The sequence below is a fragment of the Panthera pardus genome, unplaced genomic scaffold (genome assembly GCF_024362965.1).
Source record: "Panthera pardus isolate Hobbes unplaced genomic scaffold, ASM2436296v1 HiC_scaffold_6, whole genome shotgun sequence".
NCBI lineage: Eukaryota > Metazoa > Chordata > Mammalia > Carnivora > Felidae > Panthera > Panthera pardus.
The window spans coordinates 116,264,282-116,289,200 of record NW_026526991.1 but is presented as its reverse complement, the minus strand read 5'-3'; the positions used below and the strand labels follow the sequence as shown (position 1 = coordinate 116,289,200).

The window sequence follows — 24,919 nt, the reverse complement described above, 5'->3', positions numbered from 1 at the left end:
TTATAGTAATTGTCCTTAGTACTACTATTCATGTAATTTTGTGGAAAAGTTGGTTTATTCAGAATTGATTCCATGATGGGGTATTCTCATATAATTGAATGTACAGATTTAAAAATATATATGTATGTGTATGTATTATATATATATAATTATATATATTATATTATGTTATATATATAACTTTAATATATATTACAGTACATATTATTTCTATGTATTATGTATTGTTATATAGTGTATATATATATACTAATTATATATAATGTATGATATTATATTATACATTTATTATATATTATTTACTATATTTATTATGTTATATTTATTTTATATTTATATAAATATGTAAAATATATTTATATAAAATATAGGATATATATTTATATTATATATTATATATTATTATATGTTATATAGTATGTAAGTAAATATATAGAAAATAAATATTATAATGTATATATAATATATATAATATTTTATTATGTACATATATATATATAATAAAAAATACACAAACACTGAGACCATTCTGAATAGAACTAATCCTTCCTTGATGATTTTAGATATTCAGTGCCTTTGATAGTATCACGAATAGCTATGATTTTGTTAGGGACTTTAAAGTATCTGGTTATATCAAGTTAATATTTATTTACATTCTGGGGAAAGGGGAAGATTTTGTTTATTTACAATTGGAAAATAAACTAGTAATCCATAACAGATTATTCCTTTTGGACTAGAAAGCTCTAAATTACAAAAACCATGCTTCCTGTACCAGCAATGTCATTGACACAGATTATATGTTCAATAAGTATGTGTTGAACGTGGGAATAAACAGTAGAATGAATGAATGAATGCCTGTTGATGAACTTCTCTAGAAGAAGCAAATCTTTAGTTTATTGAAAGTAGGTTTCCAATATTGCCTAGGTATAAAGTCTCTTAAAAGAATGTGTAAGAGTCAGAAATTGTTATTTATAGCTAGAAATAGAATAATAATGTAGATTCATTTGCTATTATATTAGTTAGAAACACTTAAGTATTACTTTAACCACATATTATAAAACACATGCTTTGAAGGCACATTCCTGGGTTTGAATTCAGGGTCTGTTCTTGGCCAGCTATTAGGGCTTCTTGGGCAAGTCACTTCGACTTTCTGTGCCTCATTTTCTTCCTGTGTAAAATACTAATATGACAACCTACTTCATAGAATTGTTGTGAGGCTTAAAATACCTTTAAGACATGTAAAGTGCTCATAATAATACCTAGATAGTAGTTGCATAGTGAGTCTTCAACACGTTAATATCATGATTGTTAAAAAGGGGTTCTTTCATATAAGGACTTAACTTGCACTTTCCAAGTAGGTTTTAGTGCCAGTAAAAGCTTATTTTTAGTAAAAATGACAACAACAAAAACAATGGTATCATTCCTATCAAATAATGCAAGTAGCATTAGGATTTTCCTTTGCTTTTGTTAGTTTTTATCTAAATTTAGTACTTTGTTGTGCTCGCTTCAGCAGCACATATACTACAACTGGATACACCTAATCCTTTGTTAATATTAGCAGTAGTATATTTTCTATGTTGTTTAATGCTACTCTGTTGTTTAATCCCCTTTGTAGAAAATTAGTTTCAAATGCAGAGATTTTATATCCAAAACAATAGGTTTAAATATCCTTTGTATTTTAAGTATTTAATATTTGCCTGAAAAGAATTGTTGGGTTTTTTCAGACCTGCAAAGAAAATTTCTAAGAAAAAGAACAAGGTAAGAAAAATATACAATATAATTTTATTTGTTATTTATTTTATTTTTATTTTATTATATTATTTTGATAAATATTTATTAGAAATATTATTCAGTGGTAGGGGCGCCTGGGTGGCGCAGTCGGTTAAGCGTCCGACTTCAGCCAGGTCACGATCTCGCGGTCCGTGAGTTCGAGCCCCGCGTCGGGCTCTGGGCTGATGGCTCGGAGCCTGGAGCCTGTTTCCCGATTCTGTGTCTCCCTCTCTCTCTGCCCCTCCCCGTTCATGCTCTGTCTCTCTCTGTCCCAAAAATAAAAATAAAAAAACGTTGAAAAAAAATATTAAAAAAAAAAAAAAAAAAAAGAAATATTATTCAGTGGTAAAAACTTTATGAAAGATGTAGTGAAAAAATAGAAAATCTTCCTTTGCTGTAGAGACATTTTCTATGAAAAATTTATTTAGAAATACTAGCTATTGATAACGGTGTCTTTTTTATAAAAATCCGTTCTTTTAAAATGTCTCTGTGGTTTTGCTTTTAAATGTTTATTTACTTATTTTTAAAATTTATTTTGAGAGAGAGCACGCACAAGTAGGGGAGGGGCAGAGGGAGAGGGGGAGAGAGAATCCCAAGCAGGCTCCATGCTGTCATTGTGGAGGTCAACATGGGACTCAAACTCAGGAACCCTGAGGTCATGACCTGAACCAAAATGGAGTCGGATGCTCAACCGACTGAGCCACCGAGGTGCCCCTGTTTTTGCTTTTATAAAAAGATGGGTATTTATCACTTCTCTATACCTAGTATATTTTATAAATATTTGGGGGACATTTTGAAATAATATTAATTATTTATAGGTCAAAAAGCAAGTTACGTCTATGGATGACCTTGTCGACTTAATTCAGTCATCTGAAACAGCTTCAGAGGATTGTGAGTTGCCTTACTCTAAGAATTTCATGTTGCTAGTTGAACAACTTGGCATGGATTGTAAAGGTAGGAAGCCTTTTTATGTATATTGCTGTAGTAATATGTGCACACCTGCTATAGTGTAGAGTTGCTCATCTCAGAAATATGTTTTCTATTAAAGGAGAACTATTGTATCCTGTCAGCCAAAGAGTCATCATTTCTACTGTACCTTTCTTAGTGGGAATGGCACATCTAATGTTTGTTAACTCTGCTTCTCTTCTGTGCCTTCACCCAGGTCAGGTCATTATTTTTCTCCTAGATTACTGAAATAACCTCAGGACTGTTTTCCCTGCCGTTCAGCCTCCCAAGACCTTGGTCTGCACTGCAGCCATAATTATTATGTCTTTTTAAAAATGTGTATTTCATCATGTTACCTCCTTGCTTAAAGCTTAGCTATTACTTCTCATTGCTATTAGGTTAAAGGCCACAGTCCTCTGGCTTCATCTTGCATTGTTTTACATCCTTCTTTCCATCTGTGTCTTATCCACTGTTTTAGACATTTCTTCCTGTGAAAGAGCTTTTTGTTTCCAACAGCTTTAGTTAGGTAAACTGCACATATGTGAAGTGTGTCATTTGATAGTTTTGACATATGTTTACACGTATGAAACGATAACCATAATCCAGACAGTTAACATATTCATCACCCTTAAAAATCTCATGTCCCTCTATATTCCCTTATTATGAAGCTGCCAAATCGTTTTCTAAAGGAGTTGCACCGTTTTCCATTCCCACCAGCAGTCTGTGAGAGCACCAATTCCTACATACATATTCATGAACACTTAGTATTGTCAGCTTTTTAAATCCTAGACATTTGGATGTATATTTAGTATATATATCATTATGGTTTTAATATACATCTCCCTAATAACTGATGGTGTTGGGCATATTTTCATGTGCTTGTTTGACATCTGTATATCTTCCTTGTTTTTTTTTTAATATGAAATTTATTGTCAAATTGGTTTCCATACAACACCCAGTGCTCATCCCAACAGGTGCCCTCCTCAATGCCCATCACCACCACCTCCCGCCCCCACTCCCCATCATCCCTCAGTTTATTCTCAGTTTTTAAGAGTCTCTTATGGTTTGGCTCTCTCCCTAACTTTTTTTTTCCTTCCCCTCCCCCATGGTCTTCTGTTAAGTTTCTCAGGATCCACAGAAGTGTGAAAACATACGGTATCTGTCTTTCTCTGTATGGCTTATTTCACTTAGCATAACACTTCTCCAGTTCATCCACATTGCTACAAAAGGCCATATTTCATTCTTTCTCATTTCCACGTAGTATTCCATTATGTATAAAAACCACAATTTCTTTATCCATTCGTCAGTTGATGGACATTTAGGCTCTTTCCATAATTTGGCGATTGTTGAAAGTGCTGTTATAAACATTGGGGTACAAGTGCCCCTACACATCAGCACTCCTATATCCCTTGAGTAAATTCCTAGCAGTGCTATTGCTGGGTCATAGGGTAGATCTATTTTTAATTTTTTGAGGAACCTCCACACTGTTTTCCAGAGTGGCGGCACCATTTTGCATTCCCACCAACAGTGCAATAGTGTTCCTGTTTCTCCACACCCTCCCCAGCATCTATAGCCTCCTGATTTGTTCATTTTAGCCACTCTGACTGGTGTGAGGTGATATCTCATTGTGGTTTTGATTTGTATTTCCCTGATGAGGAGTGACATTGAGCAGCTTTTCATGTGTCTGTTGGCCATCTGGATGTCTTCTTTGGAAGAGTGTCTATTCATGTCTTCTACCCATTTCTTCCCCAGATTATTTGTTTTTTGGGTGTGGAGTTTGGTGAGTTTTTTACAGATTTTGGATACTAGCTAGAACTTTGTAGTTTTGCTATTGTAGTGGTTGGTTTAGGTTTTATAGTCTGTGGGTTAAACATTACAGTCTAGCTTCCATTAATGTTATACCACATCATATATAGTTTAAGAAAATTACAATAGTTTACTTACATTTCTTCTTTCCCAGACAGATCCTTCCTGGATCTGTGGGATTATAGTTTTCATTCAGTTTAGAAAGATTTTGGCCATTTTTTCTTGTGATTAGACATCTTGTGATGTCTAATATGTGTTTATTCCTGTCCATTGTATTTTTCATGTCTAACATAGTTTACATCTCTGTGAGTGCCATTCAGTTTTTAAAACAATAGCTTCTATGCCTCTACTTATCTTTTCATGCTTTGTTTGGAGATATAGTTATGTTACTTACGAACAGTTTTATCCTTTAGTCTCTTGCTCTTGCCAATTATTAGATGAATCCAGAATGGTGATCAGCCTAAGGCAAATTATGAGTTTTTCTATCCTAGCTAATGTGAATAGATACTGTCCCTTGTTCTGTGAGAGTACCAGGGAGTGTTTCCTCTACTCTTTTCAGATTTTTTTCCCTTGATGACTTCCTTCCATGTATGCATTCGTTGTTACTCTGCTGAATACCCAAAGGGGGCCCTTTGCTGATCTCCAGGGTTTTTTCTCTGTTCTGCTTTCTCCTCTCCTATATGCTGACCTGTCATCTCTATCTGCCTTGAATTTGCCAGACTCTCAGTTTCATCATCTCAACTCAAGGAGTCTGGTGGAGGCTATTTAAATAATGCTTTTCTCCCGTGTCGTAGCCTGAACATTCTCTCAAGGCAGTGAGCTTGGGCATGTGTTAGGCTAACATGTTTTGTTTTCAGGGATCATTGTCCTTCATTGTCTGAAGTTCTGTGTCTTGAAAATCATGTTAAAGTTGTATTTTGTCTGTTTTGTTTTTGCTTGCTTCAGGTAGGAAGATCAATCAGTACGTGTTACTCCATCTTGGCCAGAAGCAGATTACAGTGGAACTTCGGCACGTACTCTAGACTGTCGAGAGTGCTTGTCTTCCTCATTTGCTTAATTGCCTCCTGCTTATCCTTCATTCCTCAGTATAGTTATCTCTTCCTCAGGGAAATCTATCTTCCTTGGGCCCAATCTAGATCAAGTTATGATCACAGAACTCTGTTTTCTAATAGGAACTATCTGAATTTAGAATTATCATTTGAGTTGTCTTTCTCCTTCACTAGACTTTAAGCTAATTGAGAACCAGGGGTCTTCTCTATTGTATCTGTAGAGCTGAGTATAATGTCTTACATTGAAGGTATATATTTATTTAATGTGTGAATGAGTAAATTGAAAATGCACAGTCCTGTATATGCAAAAAGTACTCATATATTTTATTTCTGTTTCTTCTCTGATGTAGATACTGTTGGCTTCTTGAAAATCCAAGATATAGTTCTTTCCTATGAAAGATTAATGAAACTTAACAAAAGTCACTGTAAACTACTTACAGGAAAAATTAAAAAAATGGAAAAAACAGTTAGTGCACTACAAAACGAGCTACGAGAAGCAAAAGACATGAAATCACGGTTAGAGCATCAAAAAGTGGAATGGGAACATGAATTCTGCAGTTTGAGGTATAGCATCTTGGTTTTAAAGAAACATTTGAACTGTTTACTTTTATACTACAGATGTATAGGGACAGTTTTGTAACTGCTAACTTACCATGTGGGATTTTACAGGAAAGAAAACTTCTTTAGTGTTGTGAAGTGTGAGGTTCTTGGAAATAATACAGCAAGTTCTTAACAGTGAATACTTGTAATAATTTAATGTATTTTCCAAATCATAAGTTTAATGGCCATTTAAAAGTCCACCATATAGAAACGTCATTATTTAACAGATTGAATTTTGCTTGTTTTTCATTTTTCTGTATTTTAATGAATGCTGTAAGGAATGTCTTTTATATAAATCTGTTTCTACATTTCTGGTTACTTGGAATAAATTCTTCAATATATATTATTTGATTAAAGTATAAAAATTTTTAAAAAGGTCTTTAATCCACATTGTTCAGTTGTTCTTGGGAAAGTTTATATTAATCTCTATACCCAGCAACAGAGTATAAAATGGTCATTTTTCTCAAGACAGAAAAATTCCCAAAAATTGATTCTGTTTTATTCTCAACATTCAGGGTTAAAAAAGTAAAGTGGGGGTGCCTGGGTGGCTCAGTTGGTTAAGCATCTGACTTCAGCTCAGGTGATGATCTCATGAGTTTGAGCCCCGCTTTGGGTGGGCTCGAGCCCTGCTTTGGGTGAGCACGAGCCCCGTTTCGGGTGAACCCCTCTTCTCTCTCTGTCTCTCCCTCTTTCTCTGCCCCTCGTGGGATTCTGTCTCTTTCTCTCTCTCCGCCCTCGCTCACTTGTGTCATGTCTCTCTCAATAAAAAATTTAAACAAAGTAAAATGGGGGTGCCTGGGTGGCTCAGTCAGGTGTCTGACTTTGGCTCAGGTCATGATCTCAGGGTTCATGAGTTTGAGCCCCACATCGAGCTCTCTGTTGTCAGTGCAGAGCCCACTTCAGATTTTCTGTCTCCCTCTCTCTCTCTGCCCCTCCTTTGTTTGCATGTGCTCTCCCTTTCTCTCTCAAAAATGAATAAACATTAAAAAAAAAAGTAATACGGAAAGTGATTACTGATAAGTTTTTCAACATCTCTGTCATAGGTAGATAAAATTAATTCAAATGTGTATGCTGAAATCACATATTACTCTTTATTGTTTACTTAATATGTATCCTGTGTTGTTCTAGAAGGGATTCTTAAGTGATTCATAAAGTAGATAATCAACAAGGTAAGTTGCAAGTGTGGTGGAAGAAGAAACAAAAAGTGTAGGGCAACAGATATTAGACTCGCTAGCCTAGTCTTGGATGACAGTCATCTGCACGTGTATGTTGTGTAAACAACATCCGCAGATGCTCTCTTACACTGCACATCATTTTTGGAGGTACCTGTAATGTTTCGTCAAGTGGAAATTTATTTCCAGTGAATTGATAAAATTGTTTATAAACAGTAACTTCTCTTTTTAATGAGTAACTGAATTATCTGTCCTATGGAGGAATAATTACACCTGTAGGAAAAGGGGTAATTTTCAACTCTAACTTTTCTGAATAATTTCACACTTCCTTTCTTACAACATCTACCAGAGTTATTACTGACTAAAACTAAGTTGCATAATGCTTTCTCATTGCTTCTTTTCAATTGTATATATCTTTTGGAAGAGATTCAAGTGAGAAATTAAAAACAGCCCTAGAAAGGAAAAAAATTTGAGAACATAGAAATTTCATTTGGACAGTAAGCCAACATGTGGAACCAGATCATAGGAGGAACTTTTTATTTCTAACAAAACAAATTTTAAAATAACCATATTTAATTGCAGATTTACTTTAAAACAAGAAGAAGAAAAAAGAAGAAATGCTGATATGTTATATGAAAAAATTAGGGAGAGGTTAAGAAGAAAAGAAGACCAATATAATAAAGAAGTTGAAACAAAACAACAATTTGAACTCGCTCTTAGAACACTAAACATGGAATTGAAGGCCGCAAAAAATCATTTGAATCAGGTAAATTACTTTTTGATAAAAAATTGTGTATTTCCATCAATGTTATATAGTGTATTATACATATATTTTATGGTATCCCTTTGATTCAATATATATTATTTAGCTTTCAAATAAATTAAAACATGGAGTCATGGTCCTTTGGATATTTTTTTAAAGTTCTCCTCTTCAGCTTTTGACCTTTTTTTTAACGGTATGAGACCAGAATCATAATGAAATGTATCTACAGGTTGTAGAAAAGTGCAGTGACACTCAGTGGGAACTTTCTCCACCACAGAATGCCAGAGAATTCCAGGATGGAATTCTAAACAATCACCTTTGCAAACAAAAGGAGATAGAAATGGCTCATAAGAAAACTAATTCTAAGGTTTCTTCTTTAGCTATTTTGAAGTACATGTGTGTATGTATTTGTATATATTTTATTTTTTTAATTATTACTACTTTTTCTCCATGTATGTGTATATATATATTTTAAAAACCGAACACTGTACATCATGGAAACTATACAGGATTTTAAAAGCATATATATTTTTGGGGAGGGACATGGGGGGGCGGTGGCATTTTTGCTTCATTTGATAAAATAATATTCTTGATTAAATGCATTTGTCTCCAGCAAATAGTGACATTCATAATGTCCTCATCCAAATAAGAGGCTTTAATTACTTTCTGTAGGAATCGATGAGCTTTCCCTAATTTCAAAACTATTGCTACTAGCAACATGTGTTTTGGTTTTGAACAGTTACTTCACTGCCTTGATATATTAATAGGTTAGTTTAACACTTCTGCTAATGGACAGGAGGACGAGTGTAGCCAGTTCACAGATCATATTTTCGGTATCAAGTCTCCTACTTTTGAGAAAAGTAACACTTTGCTTCAAGTAGCATCCTATTTCATTACAAGGAACTTTTGAAACAATGGTATGCTATGCTATATACTTAATGATAATTTATTGATAGGTATTTTATTCCTAATAAAATAGTGGAGTGTATTTCCCCTCTTTTATATTTATTACTATTTTATTTTTTTATTTATTATTATTTTTTATTTATTACTATTTTCAACATGAAGAGGAAATACAAGTTATTGCAGCAGTAAATAATCTCATGATTTTCTAAGAGATGTATAAATTTCACCTTATTTCCTATCAGTATTTTGAAATCCAAGACTTCTTTCGTACTTGTGTATTTACACTAGAGAAGTAGCAGTGGTTGGTGCAGGAGCACTAGTTGTGGAGTGAGAAGACCTGGGCAGAGTCCTGCGGCTCACAGTTTTAATCTCGCATTCTAGAATTATGATAACCAAATGAGTTCATTGATGTATGGAGAAGTGTTTATATTATAGTACAGTACCTAGATTTGTCAGTTATCAATAGATATATTCTTATAACTGACTGTAGAAATATTAGCAAAGTAGATATCTATGAAATATTATCAGGAAAAAAGAATTTTAGGAAATTTAATCTGTCCAAGTAGATGCAGAGCTAACGATTTTACTGTGGGGTAGCTGTGTTCGATATCTACTGTAAACTCAATTTTTAAGTGTAGTCAGATTTATTAATCTTTTATTTCAGGCCTTCTGGTTTGTTGTAAATCAGAAAGCCTTTTCCAATACTGAGATTCTGAAAACTTTTCTCACGAATTCTTTTTTACTTTCATGCCTTCATTATCTTCAGTTAAAGTTCTGAACTTTTGGGAACTTATGCTTGTATAAAATTTGAGATTTGGAGCCAACTTTATTTTTTTCCAGTTGGATATTCACTTACTATAATCTTCCTTCCTTCCTTCCTTCTTTCCATGTGTATTTATTTATTTTTGAGAGAGAGAGCACAAGCCAGGAAGGGGCAGGGAGAGGGAGAGAGAGAATCCCAAGCAGGTTCCGTACTGTCAGCACAGAGCCTGATGCGGGGCTTAAACCCACAGAATCTGAGATCATTCCCTGAGCCAAAATTGAGAGTCAGAGGCTTAACCAACTGAGCCACGCTGGCACCCCTTGCAACGTTTTCATTGTATAAACATAGATTATACTGTAATTGGAAAGAAAATCATGATATAATGTCATTTTATTGAGTGCTATCTGAAAATTTCCTTTGTTTTACTTAGCTTTCTGATAGTCATGAGAAAAAACAAGACCTGTTGCATAAAAACCACATGTTGCAGGATGAAATTGCCATGCTAAGACTGGAAATAGACACCATAAAAAATCAGAACCAGGGAAAGGAAACGAAATATTGTGAAGACATTGAAATTGTAAAAGAAGAGAATGACAATCTTCAAAAGACCATAAAACAGAATGAGGAAACATTATCAAAAACAATATTCCAATATAGTGGACAGCTTAATGTTCTGACTGCTGAGATTACGATGCTAAACTCTAAACTGGAGCATGAAAAACAAAATAAAGAGAGCCTGGAAGCAGAAGTTGAATCATACCGTGCTAGACTGGCTACTGCTGTACACGATCATGATCAGAGTCAGACATCAAGAAGAGACCTAGAACTTGCTTTCCAGAGAGCAAGAGATGAATGGTTTCACTTACAGGACAAAATGAATTTTGATGTGTCTAATCTACAAGATAACAATGAAGTTCTTTCTCAGCAACTTTCTCAAGTTGAAAGTAAACTCAATGCCCTGGAAATTGAGCTCCATCACACAAAAGATGCTCTCAGAGAAAAGACTTTAGTTTTAGAATGTGTACAAAGGGACCTAAGCCAAACACAATGCCAGAAGACGGAAATTGAACACATGTATCAGAACGAACAAAGTAAAGTGAATAAATACATTGCAAAGCAGGAATCCTTAGAGGAAAGGTTATCTCAACTACAAAGTGAAAATATGTTGCTTAGACAGCAACTAGATGATGCTCACAACAAAGCGGACAGTAAAGAAAAGCTAGTAATTAATATCCAAGACCAGTTTCAGAATATCATAAAAAAACTTGAAGCTAAAAGTGAAGAACAAGGTCTTATGCTGGGAGAAAGAAATAAAGAGTTAATCGATGAATGTAAACATTTAAAAGAAAGAATGTATCATTATGAAAATGAGAAAGCAAAAATAGAAGTAAGTATCCAGAAAGATAAGAATTTTTCAGATTTCCAGAAAGAAAATTCTGGTAATACTTGATTATGGCTGAATTTTGAATCTAGTTGAATATTAAAAAAAAAAACAAACTATAAATCAACATAAAAGCATAACTTGTATGCAACAAATGAAAATTAGACCTGAGAGGTGCTTTAATTTGAGTAAAGTTATGGTGTCATCTATGAAACTTTAAGATGTTAAATTATAAATTGTTAATAGTCTTCTGCTACAATAATTTTTTTTTTTAATTTTTTTTTTAACTTTTTTTATTTATTTTTTGAGACAGAGAGAAACAGAGCATGAATGGGGGAGGGTCAGAGAGAGGGAGACACAGAATCTGAAGCAGGCTCCAGGCTCTGAGCTGTCAGCACAGAGCCCAACGCGGGGCTCGAACTCACGGACCGCGAGATCATGACCTGAGCCGAAGTCGGCCGCTCAACCGACTGAGCCACCCAGGCGCCCCATACGATAATAATTTTTTTAAGTTTAGTTTGAGAGAGAGAGAGAGAACATGAGTTGGGGAGGGGCAGAGAGAGAGAAAATGCCAAGCAGGTTCTGCACTGCCAGGGTGGAGCCCGACACAGGGTTCTAGAACTCATGAACTGTGGGATTCATGACCTGAGCCGAATTCAAGAGTTGGTCGCTTAACCGACAAACCCTCCCATAAAAATTTTAATCTTTGCCACCACATTTTATTACTGTGGTGAGCTGGTAAATGAAAATGCTCAAATGTAAAATGAGTATTTTGAAATAGAGATTCAATTAATTGAGTTAACCGGACAGTAACTTCAGATTTCCCAGATGAAATGAAGTGTAGGTGCTCTATCTGGTAGTACTTTTCCTTTGGTAGCTTTTTATACATTTTAAGTTGGTATGATTTTATTTTTATTCACATAAATTTTAATTTTCAGTCTCAAATCATGTGTTCCTACAACCTCTTAATTCTTTAAAGGCATCTACTTTTCACTAAATCATAATTTGGGACAACTGTGGTGAGTTTTAGCAAAGCTATCTTTGAGTAATCTTCCCACTGCTATTTATAACTTATTTTAAATATTTTTACAAATAATTTGCTCATTTCGAAGCTCAGTTACTGTCATGTGGGCATAAGTTTGTCCAGTACAAAGAGAATTGTATCTCTCTGTGATTTATTAATTTGGCATTGGATCTCCATTTTCAGACCAAGGAGGGGTTGCAGGATTCTTGTTTAGCAGGAATGGAGTGAGTAGGGGAGAGAGCTGTAGGAGCTGAGGTCAGGGAGGGGGATGGAAGCAGGGGCCATTGGAATGACTTTACTTTGGTTCTGAGATAGGACTCTATTAGAAGAATAAGAGCAGAGAATTGGATATGTGAGGAACTCTGACGGTAACTTAAACCTGTAATAAAAAAAGAGGGAAAACCTTTCATAATGTAGAATTTACGACTGCTGTCCCCACTATGTCCCCATTTCTTTTTGAGACTTCTGTAGGTTATGAAGCTTTGCAAATTCACCAGTGGAGAACAGATAGGCTGGATTCATTATCTAAGTGACATCATCCTGACTAGCCAGGGAGATATAACACCTTTTGTTCTTTAACTGAATTCAGTAAATAGGAATGTGTACGTGTTAGGAAAAGATGGTTAATTGATGTATGTGGTGATATTTCTCAAAGTACGTATGTTAGAGTTGTATATTATTAACATAATTTAATAATAAGATGATTTATAAAATCAGTAACAGAAATGTCTTATTAGGTAGTTATGAGACAACTTCAACAAGAACTGGCTGATACTCTGAAGAAACAGTCTATGTCAGAGGCTTCCCTGGAGGTTACATCACGTTATCGTCTTAGTTTAGAAGATGAGACACGGGATCTAAAGAAGAAATTAGGTCAAGTCAGAAGTCAGGCATGTATTAAATGTAATCTGTCAACAGCTAACTTATAGCTGGTCAAATAATATAAAGTGTTTTAGGATACTAATTTCCATAGACCACTTCCTTTTGTATTTTCATTATAATTAATTCATTATGATTTTAGTATCTTTACAATGCATTTATTTCTTAAACTCTTTTATTCTATTTGTGTTATATATTTTTTCTTATAATATTTACTCTTAGGAAAGTTGAAGCTTTTGTATCCTTCCTCACAGGAATTGACACTTTTTTTTCTTTGTTTAATTTAAAATTTTTTTTTAAAGTTTATTTATTTTGAGAGAGAAAGAGCAAGAGAGAGTGTGTGCATGCATGTTAACAGGGGAGGGGCAGAGAGAGGAGAGAGAGAATCCCAAGCAGGGTCCATTCTGTCAGTGCAGAGCCAACATGGGGCTCAGTTTCATGAACCATGAGATCATGACCTGAGCTGGAAGCAAGAATTGGATGCTTAACTGACTTAGCCACCCAGATGCCCCAGTAGATGCTATTATTCTTCTTATTATTTTTAACGTTTATTCATTATTGAGAGACAGGGCATGGGCATGGGGAGGGCAGAGAGAGGAGGAGACACAGAATCTGAAGCAGGATCCAGGCTCTGAGCTGTGAGCACAGAACCCGATGCGGGGCTCAAACTCACAAACTGCGAGATCATGACCTGAGTCGAAGTCAGATGCTGAACTGAGTGAGCCACCCAGGTGCCCCAGTAGATGCTATTATCTTCATTTTATAGATGCAGAAACTGAGACAGAGAAGTTTTAAGTAATTTGCTCAAGGTCATATAGGTAATAACCAGCAGAATTGGGAATTCAGACCCAGGCATTTTGGCTCCTACTAAGATACTGCTTCTCAAACTATTCCATGAAACATCTTGTTGCCATTGAAAACAACATGTTAAGTTATATAATCACTAGAATAGCAATGTCATTCACCTACGTGAATATTTGAAATCATAGTTGATGCGGTGCTTGGAGTATGAAAACAGAAATGTTTACCATAAGGTAATTCCCTATATTTCCTCCGTTTGACCAGTAGATAAAGTTGTATGTTTATCTGATCATATATAATTTAAAAACATTAAAAATGTTATGTTTTTGTAGTAGAGTAAGGTTGGTAAGCTATTCTGTAAGAGTATTTAAACATTTTTGTCTTCGTAGGCCATAGTCTGTTGTAGCAGCTCAGCTCTGCTGTTATGACCTAAAAGTAGCCATCAGTCAGCATGTAGAGGAGAGTGTGGCTGGGTCCAATAAGATTTTAGTTACAGGGGCACTTGGGCGGCATAGTTGGTTGAGCGCCCTGACTCTCAATTTCCACTCAGGTCATGATCCCAAACCCCACATCATGAGACCGGTCCTGAGACCGAGCCCCTCATCAGGCTTCTCCCTGAGCTTGCAGCCTGCTTACGATTTTCTCTGTCTCTCTCTCTGCCTCTCTTCCCCACTTACGCACGCGGTCTCTCTCTCTCTCTCTCTCTCTGTGTCTCTGTCTCTCAAGTAAAAAAAAAAAATGTAGTTACAAGAACAGGTGATGGTGTTCTACTAGATTGCCAGTAGTTAAAATTATTACTTTTTCTTTATTCTAGTTGCAAGAAGCACAGGATCGACATGCAGAGGCCGTAAGATATGCTGAGAAGACGAAAGATCATATGCAAAAGTATAATTTAATCCTCACAGAAAATAGCTTGATTATTTATAAAGCAGATAAGCAGTGTAGTATGAGAAATGTATTAGTTATGCCAGTATATCTTTGTTAAGCTGGGTACAAATTCCAGCTTTGAGCTATTTTGAAATGCAGATTGTGGCATATTATCTCTCAATGTTGCACCTTATCCACAAAACACAACGAGAAAAATGGCACAATTGCCAAATCCTCCTCTTGATAAAATTTTAAGGATTTATGTAATGCCCTCATTTGTTCAGAAATTATACGGTATTTTTTTAAATTTATGTGTGAGAATAATTATCTTAAGATCTGCATTTTAGGCTAGAGGTTAAAAATACCAGGCAAGAAGAAACCATCAAACAGCAAGCGGCCCAAATTCAAGATCTTCAGAGCAACTTGTTAAGGACAAGTTTGGTAAGTCCGTCTCTTAATGTCTGCCCTACTGAAAAGGAATCCTTATTTCACTAGTGGTAGTACATAAGAATGTTTTGGATCATATGAAAAATCTCACAGATCAAAATATTAGGTTCATATTGTTCCTACTTGCTGCTAGTGATGTAATTCTTCTATATAGATGAAGCGGATTGAATTCATAAAGTAATGATGTTTGTAGTGAGATTTTAATAAAAACATTGTGAGAGTCTAAGAAAAGCCACATTTTATATACACCACAGTGAGCGTTTGGTTTAGTCCACCTTTTGGCTATTGTGAATAATGCTGCTGTGAACGTTGGCATACAGATGTGTGAGTCCCTGCTAATATTTTTCAGCGTGTTTCAAACTTCCCCAAACTTTGAGTGATCATTTGATCTTGAGTTCTGACTTTCTCTTGTAATCTCAACCCTTCAGTGAGAGTTTGAGAACAGGTTATTTTAATGATGATTTGTTGTAATTTGTAATTACAAATTTGCAATTTATTGTCTTCATCAAGACTGACTAGCAGGTCGTTATGCAAACGTCCTTCTCAAAGGAATGGACTTTTCTCTTTGTTGGATTTTGTAAAGGAAAAGAAATGCCAGTGAAAAACTAGAAATGGCTGCTCAGTCAGGGCCTTACCTAGTAACATAGTGCTCCTACCATTGCAAGTTCAGAAACTCATTTTTCTCCATTCACTTGAGTTAATCAGCCTTTCAGAGATTTCACAGTTCAATCTCAGAAAAGACTAATATGCAATTCAGGATTCTAATTTATTGACATGTAGTGAAACCCCAACTGTTTTCCAAGCAGAACAGTTAATGTCATCCCACTCTCACCCTCCTTTGTAGGATTTACACTGTACATCCTAAGTGGGAGCAGTGAGGTAGATACACTGACCAACTAGTTTCTTTCAGTCACAAAAGCTATATAATATACATGCAAGTTTCATTAGACAGCTGTACCCGTCAGGGGAACTAGAACATTCTGTTGACTGGCCCTTTTTGTGGCTGAAGAGACACTGAAAATTATTTTCTTTTCTAGACCTCTTATAAATGAGTCACATTGTTTTAGGGTACTTTTCATGCGAGTAACATGACACTATGTTGATCAGTCTGCTATGAATGAGAGTGCGAGGCGTTGTCCTGCTACTGTGTCCTAAAGCAATCTTTAAGGTCTCAAAAACTAAAATTTGTAAGAATATCCAAAACTGATTAAGCTTTTATTAAAGAATAACGAGGGATTTTCTGTAGATGCCTATAGAAAGGAATTAGGGTTATGGCATGAAATTAGCTGCCACTTTAAGGTCTTCCCTGTGAAACAAAAATTTAGATGGTTTTCAGCCAACTCATAGCTCTGACTTCTCTAGAAGGTGCTTATCTCTTGAATCCCCAAGTCAGAGGCTACCTGGGTTTAGATATTTGATGCACACAATTTTGAGGTGAAGAATCTGGATTGGGAAGAAGGTTAAGCTCTAGCCGACTTAACCTTCCTGACAATATAGTCAAGCATGCGTCTGAAAGGAACTTCAGAAGAGTTCCATAAGGTGAGATCTCTATGGACTAAGAAATTACTCGAAAGGAAACAAAGGCAAACCAGTGATTATCCAGCCCTGTGATAAATGTCGTGTTATAAAAGAAAAGCGAGACAAACTATGCTGGTCAGCATCCTAAGGGTAAGGGTGCCCCCTAAGAGTCAATAAGAAAAACACACTCAAAGTAACACGGAAAAGAGTCCAAATAAATGTACACGATTAGCTGTCTACAAAGGTAATCCATGTTATTAAGTAATGATTTTTGAGTCTGCGGTTGAGGACGTTGTCTATGAGGACCTAGACGGAAGAGTGCAAAGTACAGATGGCCTAGGTAAAGGGGTCAAAGCTCGAAATGTGAATTAGAGAATCTGGTTTTGAAGCCTTAAGAGTGTTTGAAAAGACAGATAGCAAGGGGCAAGGACTCAATGTCAGGGGTTGCCATCCTTTAGAAATAAGGTGGGGTTAGGAGAGCAGAGGGACTCTCTGACCCTCCCCCGTTCATGCTCTATCTCTCTCTGTCTCAAAAATAAATGTTAAAAAAAAAAAAAAAATTGAAAAAAAAGAAGAGCAGAGGGAGAGTATGGTCATTGTTATCAGCTGCTGCTGAGAAGTGAAACAGGATAAAGACTTTAAAAAAATTAAAAAAAAAAAGGTCCTTGATGACCCTCAAACTTTCTTAGTGGAATGATAGGAGTGAAAGGTAGGTTTTAGTGTAAAAGAAGGAAAGAAGTGAAGAAAAGTTGCATCTGTGGATGAGACGATACATTAAAAAATGTTCGAGTCCACTGCAAGGGGAGAAGCAGGGTGATAGATGGACAAAGCTTCAAAACTTAAGCAAATGGTTAATAGAAGAGGAGAAATTGAAATCTTTCTTCCTTATGCAGCCAGAACTGGGATTTACGGATTTATAGCATTTTACCAACTGCAAAGCTCTGGGGACAGCTTTTCTGATCTGCTTTTACCACAAAGCCTTAATCTCTTCATCAGAGTACCTGCTAAAGCAGCCTAACGTAAACAGTACGGACATGAAATGATTGAGGAACTTTGGTTTAGCAAGACTCCATTATTCCCATGTCAGTGGCTTTCCCTTGCCTCTGATGGTCATGTAAAGGATTTATTACTCAGTCTAGGAGGTGCTGTTTGTACTGTAGTCTGTGAGCATTGTCCACTGAGTAGTATAGACAGGAAGTTAGTTAAAAGTATTTTAAGTGGAAAAAAAGTACTGTTGGCTAGTGGCATTGGCGAAAGTTGTGTGAAGTACTGAGGAGAGATTCTGGGCCTCATGCTCCCCATTTGCTGCCACTTGCGGTGGAGTGAGAATAACTTCAGTATAATTTGTATAGGGGACCACTTCTACTGGCATGCCACCTGCCTAAACTATCATGTTGTATTGGAACGCAAAATACAGCAACAGTAATCATGCTAAATGCAGACACTTAGAGCTGACTATGTGCCGTGTACCCTTCTAAGTTGTTCATGTATTATTTCCTAATTTAATCTTCCCAACATCCCAGTGAGGTAGATACTATTATTATTTATTTGGAGATCACTTTTTTAAGGTTCTTTATTTTGAGAGAGAGAGAGAGAGAGAGAGAGAGATTGTGGGGAAGGTCAGGTAGGGAGAGAGAGGGAGAGAGAGAGAGAGAGAGAGAGAGAGAGAGAGAGAGAGAGAGAATGAATTCCAAGCGGGCTCCTCGCTGTCCATGCAGAGCCTGATGTGGGGCTCAATCACATGACCCTGAGATCATGTCCTGAGCCGAAATCAAGAGCCAGACGCTGAACCGACTGAGCCACCCAGGTGCCCCAGTAGGTGCTGTTATTACCTTCATTTTACAGATGCAAAGACTGAGACACGGAAGTTTTAGGTAGTTTGCTCAAGGTCATATAGCTCATCACCAGCAGAATTGGGAATTTAGATCCAGGCATACTGGCTCCTACTAAGATACTGCTTCTCAAACTGTTCCATGAAATATCTCGTCACTGAAAACATCATGTTCAGTTTTATAATCACGAGAATGGCAATGCCATTCACCTATGTGAATATTTGAAATCAGAGTTGATGCGGTGCTTGGAGTATGAAAACAGAAATGTTTACCATAAGGTAATTTCCTATATTCCCTCTATTTGACCGGTACATACATTTGTATGTTTATCTGATCATGTATAATTTTAAAACATTAAAAACATTATGTTTTTGTAGTAGAGTATGGTTGGTAAACTCTTCTGTAAGAGTATTGAAACATTTTTGGCTTTTAGGCCATAGTCTCTGTTGTAGAAGCTCAGCTCTGCTGTTACGACCTAAAAGTAGCCATCAGTCAGCATGTAGAGGAGAGTGTGGCTGGGTCCAATAAGATTTTAGTTACAGGGGCACTTGGGCGGCATAGTTGGTTGAGCGCCCTGACTCTCAATTTCCACTCAGGTCATGATCCCAAACCCCACATCATGAGACCGGTCCTGAGACCGAGCCCCTCATCAGGCTTCTCCCTGAGCTTGCAGCCTGCTTACGATTTTCTCTGTCTCTCTCTCTGCCTCTCTTCCCCACTTGTGCATGCTGTGCTGTCTCTCTCTCTCTCTCTCTCTCTCTCTCTCTCTCTCTCTCTCTGTGTCTCTGTCTCTCAAGTAAAAAAAAAACCAAAAACCATTTAGTTACAGAAACAGGTGTTGGTGTTCTACTAGATTGTCAGTAGTTAGAATTATTTTTTTTCTTTATTCTAGTTGCAAGAAGCACAGGATCAACATGCAGAGGCCGTAAGATATGCTGAGAAGACGTAAGATCATATGCAAAAGTATAATTTAATCCTCACAGAAAATAGCTTGATTATTTATAAAGCAGATAAGCAGTGTAGTATGAGAAATGTATTAGTTATGCCAGTATATCATTGTTAAGCTGGATACAAATTCCAGCTTTGAGCTATTTTGAAATGCAGATTGTGGCATATTATCTCTCAATGTTGCACCTTATCCACAAAACACAACGAGAAAAATGGCACAATTGCCAAATCCTCCTCTTGATAAAATTTTAAGGATTTATGTAATGCCCTCATTTGTTCAGAAATTATACGGTATTTTTTTAAATTTATGTGTGAGAATAATTATCTTAAGATCTGCATTTTAGGCTAGAGGTTAAAAATACCAGGCAAGAAGAAACCATCAAACAGCAAGCGGCCCAAATTCAAGATCTTCAGAGCAACTTGTTAAGGACAAGTTTGGTAAGTCCGTCTCTTAATGTCTGCCCTACTGAAAAGGAATCCTTATTTCACTAGTGGTAGTACATAAGAATGTTTTGGATCATATGAAAAATCTCACAGATCAAAATATTAGGTCCATATTGTTCCTACTTGCTGCTAGTGATGTAATTCTTCTATATAGATGAAGCGTAATGACGTTTGTAGTGAGATTTTAATAAAAACATTGTGAGAGTCTAAGAAAAGCCACATTTTATATACACCACAGTGAGCGTTTGGTTTAGTCCACCTTTTGGCTATTGTGAATAATGCTGCTGTGAACGTTGGCACACAGATGTGTGAGTCCCTGCTAATATTTTTCAGCGTGTTTCAAACTTCCCCAAACTTTGAGTGATCATTTGATCTTGAGTTCTGACTTTCTCTTGTAATCTCAACCCTTCAGTGAGAGTTTGAGAACAGGTTATTTTAATGATGATTTGTTGTAATTTGTAATTACAAATTTGCAATTTATTGTCTTCATCAAGACTGACTAGCAGGTCGTTATGCAAACGTCCTTCTCAAAGGAATGGACTTTTCTCTTTGTTGGATTTTGTAAAGGAAAAGAAATGCCAGTGAAAAACTAGAAATGGCTGCTCAGTCAGGGCCTTACCTAGTAACATAGTGCTCCTACCATTGCAAGTTCAGAAACTCATTTTTCTCCATTCACTTGAGTTAATCAGCCTTTCAGAGATTTCACAGTTCAATCTCAGAAAAGACTAATATGCAATTCAGGATTCTAATTTATTGACATGTAGTGAAACCCCAACTGTTTTCCAAGCAGAACAGTTAATGTCATCCCACTCTCACCCTCCTTTGTAGGATTTACACTGTACATCCTAAGTGGGAGCAGTGAGGTAGATACACTGACCAACTAGTTTCTTTCAGTCACAAAAGCTATATAATATACATGCAAGTTTCATTAGACAGCTGTACCCGTCAGGGGAACTAGAACATTCTGTTGACTGGCCCTTTTTGTGGCTGAAGAGACACTGAAAATTATTTTCTTTTCTAGACCTCTTATAAATGAGTCACATTGTTTTAGGGTACTTTTCATGCGAGTAACATGACACTATGTTGATCAGTCTGCTATGAATGAGAGTGCGAGGCGTTGTCCTGCTACTGTGTCCTAAAGCAATCTTTAAGGTCTCAAAAACTAAAATTTGTAAGAATATCCAAAACTGATTAAGCTTTTATTAAAGAATAACGAGGGATTTTCTGTAGATGCCTATAGAAAGGAATTAGGGTTATGGCATGAAATTAGCTGCCACTTTAAGGTCTTCCCTGTGAAACAAAAATTTAGATAGCTTTCAGCCAACTCATAGCTCTGACTTCTCTAGAAGGTCCTTATCTCCTGAATCCTCAAGCCAGAGACTACCTGGGTTAAGATTTTTTTTTGGGCAGGGTGTGTTCTTTTTTATTAACTTTATATTTCATTTTTAAAAATTTACATCCAAATTAGCATATACTGAAGCAATGATTTCAGGAGTAGATTCCTTAATGCCCCTTACTCATTAAGACCATCCCCCCTCCCACAACCCTTCCAGCAACCCTGTTTGTTCTCCATATTTATGAGTCTCCTCTGTCCCATCCCTGTTTTTATATTATTTTTGTTTCCCTTCCCTTATGTTCATCTGTTTTGTCTCTTGAAGTCCTCATACGAGTGAAATCATATGAATTTGTCTTTCTCTGACTTACTTATTTCACTTAGTATTAATACCCTCCAGTTCCATCCACGTAGTTGCAAATGGCAAGATTTCATTCTTTTTGATTGCCAAGTAATACTCCATTGAATATATACACCACATCTTCTTTATCCATTCATCCATTGATGGACATTTGGGCTCTTTCCATACTTTGGCTATTGCTGATAGTACTGCTATAAACATGGGGGTGCATGTGTCCCTTTGAAACAGCACACCTGTATCCCTCGGATAAATGCCTAGTAGTGCAATTGCTGGGTCATAGTGTAGTTCTGTTTTTAGTTTTTTGAGGAAACTCCATACCATTTTCCAGAGTGACTGCACGAGCTTGCATTGCCACCAACAATGCAAAAGAGATCCTCTTCTCTGCATCTTCGCCAACATATGTTGTTCCCTGAGTTCTTAATGTTAGCCATTCTGACAGGTGTAAGGTGGTATCTCAGTGTGGTTTTGATTTCCCTGATGATGAGTGATGTGGAGCATTTTTGCCTGTGTCAGTTGGCCATGTGGATGTCTTCTTTGGAGCAGTGTCTGCTCATGTCTTTTGCCCATTACTTCACTGGATTACTTGTTTTTTTGGGTGTTGAGTTTGGTAAGTTCTTTGTAGATTTTGGATACTAACCATTTTTTTTTTTTAAATATATGAAATTTATTGTCCAATTGGTTTCCATAAACACCCAGTGCTCATCCCAAAAGATGCCCCCTTCAATACCCATCACCCACCCTCCTCTCCCTCCCACCCCCCATCAGCCCTCAGTTTATAAGAGTCTCTTATGCTTTGGCTCTCTCCCACTCTATCTGATATGTCATTTGCAAATACCTTCTCCCATTCTGTCAGTTGCCTTTTAGTTTTGCTGATTGTTTCCTTCACTGTGCAGAAGCTTTTCATTTTGATGAGGTCCCAGTAGTTCATTTTTGCTTTTGTTTCCCTTGCCTCCAGAGACGTTTAGATAAGAAGTTGCTGCTGGCAAGATCAAAGAGGGTTTTGCCTGCTTTCTCCTCGAGGATTTTGATGGCTTCCTGTCTCACATTGAGGTCTTTCATCCATTTTGAGGTTATTTTTGTGTAATGTACAACTTTTTATGTGAACATGTTTTCATTTCTCTTGGGTATATACCTATAAATACATTTGCTGGTTCATATGGTAACTCTGTTAAACCTTTTTGTTTTTGTTTTTTCAACCTTTTGAGGAGGGGCAGGCACTTGGGTGGCTCAGCTGGTTGAGTGGCCGGCTCTTGATTTCAGCTCAGGTCATGATCTCAGGGTTGTGGAATCGAGCCCTACATTGGGCTCTGCTCTGAGCATGGAGCCTGCGTGGGATTCTCTCCCTCCCTCTCCTTCTGTCCCTCTACCCCACTTGTGCACTCTCTCTAAAATAAGTTTAGAAAAAATGTTTTTCAAGTTTAACCTTTTGAGGAACTGCCAGACTATTTTCCAAAGTGGCAGCAACATTACATTTTCATCAGCAGTTTTTGAGAGTTCCCATTTTTCCTGACTCTTGCCAATGTTTGTCATTATCTGTTGTTTTTATTATAGCAATTCTAGTGGGTATGAAATGGCATCTTGTGGTTTTTGGTTTGCATTTTTCTTATAACTAATGATGTTGAACATCTCTCTTTTATTTTTGAGACAGTGTGAGCAGGGGAGGGGCAGAGAGAGAGGGAGACACAGAATCTGAAGCAGGCTCCAGGCTCCCAGCTGTCAGCACAAAGCCCCATGCGGGGCTCGAACTCACAAACCATGAGATCGTGACCTGCATCAAAGTCGGACTCCCAACTGACTGAGCCACCCAGGCACCCCGAACATCTCCCTTTTAATGTGATTTTTATCCATTTCTATATCTTCTTTAAGGAACTAATCCATTCTTTTCCCCATTTTTATATTGGATTGTCTTTTCATTATTGGAAGAGTTATTTAAATATCCTACATACAAATCCCTTAGCAGATATGGGATTTTCAGATATTTTCTCATATTTAGTCGCTTGCCCTTTCACTTTCTTGATGGTGATATTTGAAGCATAGAAGTTTTTAATTTTGATGAAGTAAACTTAATCTGCTTTTGTCTTTTGGTGTCATGTCTAAGAAATCATTGCCAAATCCAGTCACAAACATATACACGTATGCTTTTTTCTAAGAGTTTTATCATTTTAGCTCTTAGATTTTAAGGTAATTTTGTATATATGCTATGGGGTAGAGGTCTGATTTTATTACTTTGCATGTGGATATCCATTTGTCCCAGTACCATTTGTTACAAAGACTATTCTTGTTCCATTTAATTGTCTGACACCCTTGTTGAAAATCAGTTGACTATAATGTGAGAGTTTATTTTTAGATTCTCAATGTTAATACATTGATCTATATGTCTATCTTTATGCCAGTACCATATCAAATTTTATGAAAACTCTTTCCTAGTTATCTTGACAATTACCAATCACTTATGTAATAATAAAAAGTCAATGTAGTAGAACTTAACTTTGCTCCTATAGAGATTTTTGCTTCTGGAAGGACCCTTTCGCCAGCCTATGCCTTGCTGACCCCATGACTCGATGTGAAGTCAGGCTCAAAAATATAAAATGCTCTTTCTTTAGTCTGTTCAGACTTTTATTTATTTATTTATTTATATTTTATTTTTTTAAATTTTTTTTTAGAGCATGCACAAGCAGGAAGAGGGGGCCTGGGGGGTTGGAGAGAATTTTTAGCAGGCTTCGCACTTAGTGTGGAGGCTGACAGGGGTCTTGATCCCATGACCCTGGGATCATGACCTGAGAGTTTGAGGCTCAACTGACTGAGCCACCCAGGTTCCCCTCCTGTTCAAACTTTTAGTCTATCAGTCAGTGCCACCCACTTTCATTTCCATCAAATCTTGGTCATAGAATCTCTTGACTCAGTCTACCATTTACTTCATTATATTTTATTATCTCATAATGCATGGACTAATCCATAGTTTTCACCATCTAGGAAGGAAAAGATTAACTCTGGGCTAGTGGTAATGCAAACTGGTGTAGCTGCTCTGGAAAACAGTGCATAGGTTCTTCAAAACAATTGAAAATAGAACTACCCTACGACCCCTCAATAGCACTACTGGGAATTTATGCAAAGGATACAGGAGTGCTGATTCATTAGGGGCACATGTACTCCAATGTCTATAGCAGTGCTTTCAACAATAGCCAAATTGTGGAAAGAGCCTAAATGCCCATCAACTGATGAATGGATAAAGAGATGTGGTTTATATATACACTGGAATACTACCTGGCAAGGAGAAAGAGTGAAATCATGCTATCTGTTGCAATGTGGA

At 36.6% G+C, this 24,919-nt stretch overlaps 1 protein-coding gene across 10 annotated transcripts in view; it reads left to right on the top strand.

The window, feature by feature from the left end:
* ANKRD26 (ankyrin repeat domain containing 26) overlaps positions 1-24,919 on the top strand; it is a 113,773-nt gene that overhangs the window by 73,878 nt on the left and 14,976 nt on the right. For 8 of the 10 annotated variants that reach the window (XM_053895821.1, XM_053895822.1, XM_053895820.1 and 5 more), the window contains 10 exons: positions 1,725-1,758; positions 2,589-2,724; positions 5,921-6,134; positions 7,925-8,108; positions 10,205-11,161; positions 12,917-13,069; positions 14,674-14,744; positions 15,074-15,167; positions 19,416-19,468; positions 19,816-19,909. In XM_053895821.1, coding sequence (XP_053751796.1) covers positions 1,725-1,758; positions 2,589-2,724; positions 5,921-6,134; positions 7,925-8,108; positions 10,205-11,161; positions 12,917-13,069; positions 14,674-14,744; positions 15,074-15,167; positions 19,416-19,468; positions 19,816-19,909 — 1,990 coding nt within the window. The remainder of the gene's footprint in view (positions 1-1,724; positions 1,759-2,588; positions 2,725-5,920; positions 6,135-7,924; positions 8,109-10,204; positions 11,162-12,916; positions 13,070-14,673; positions 14,745-15,073; positions 15,168-19,415; positions 19,469-19,815; positions 19,910-24,919) is intronic. The other 2 variants (XM_019465279.2, XM_053895823.1) reach the window with 2 other exon arrangements.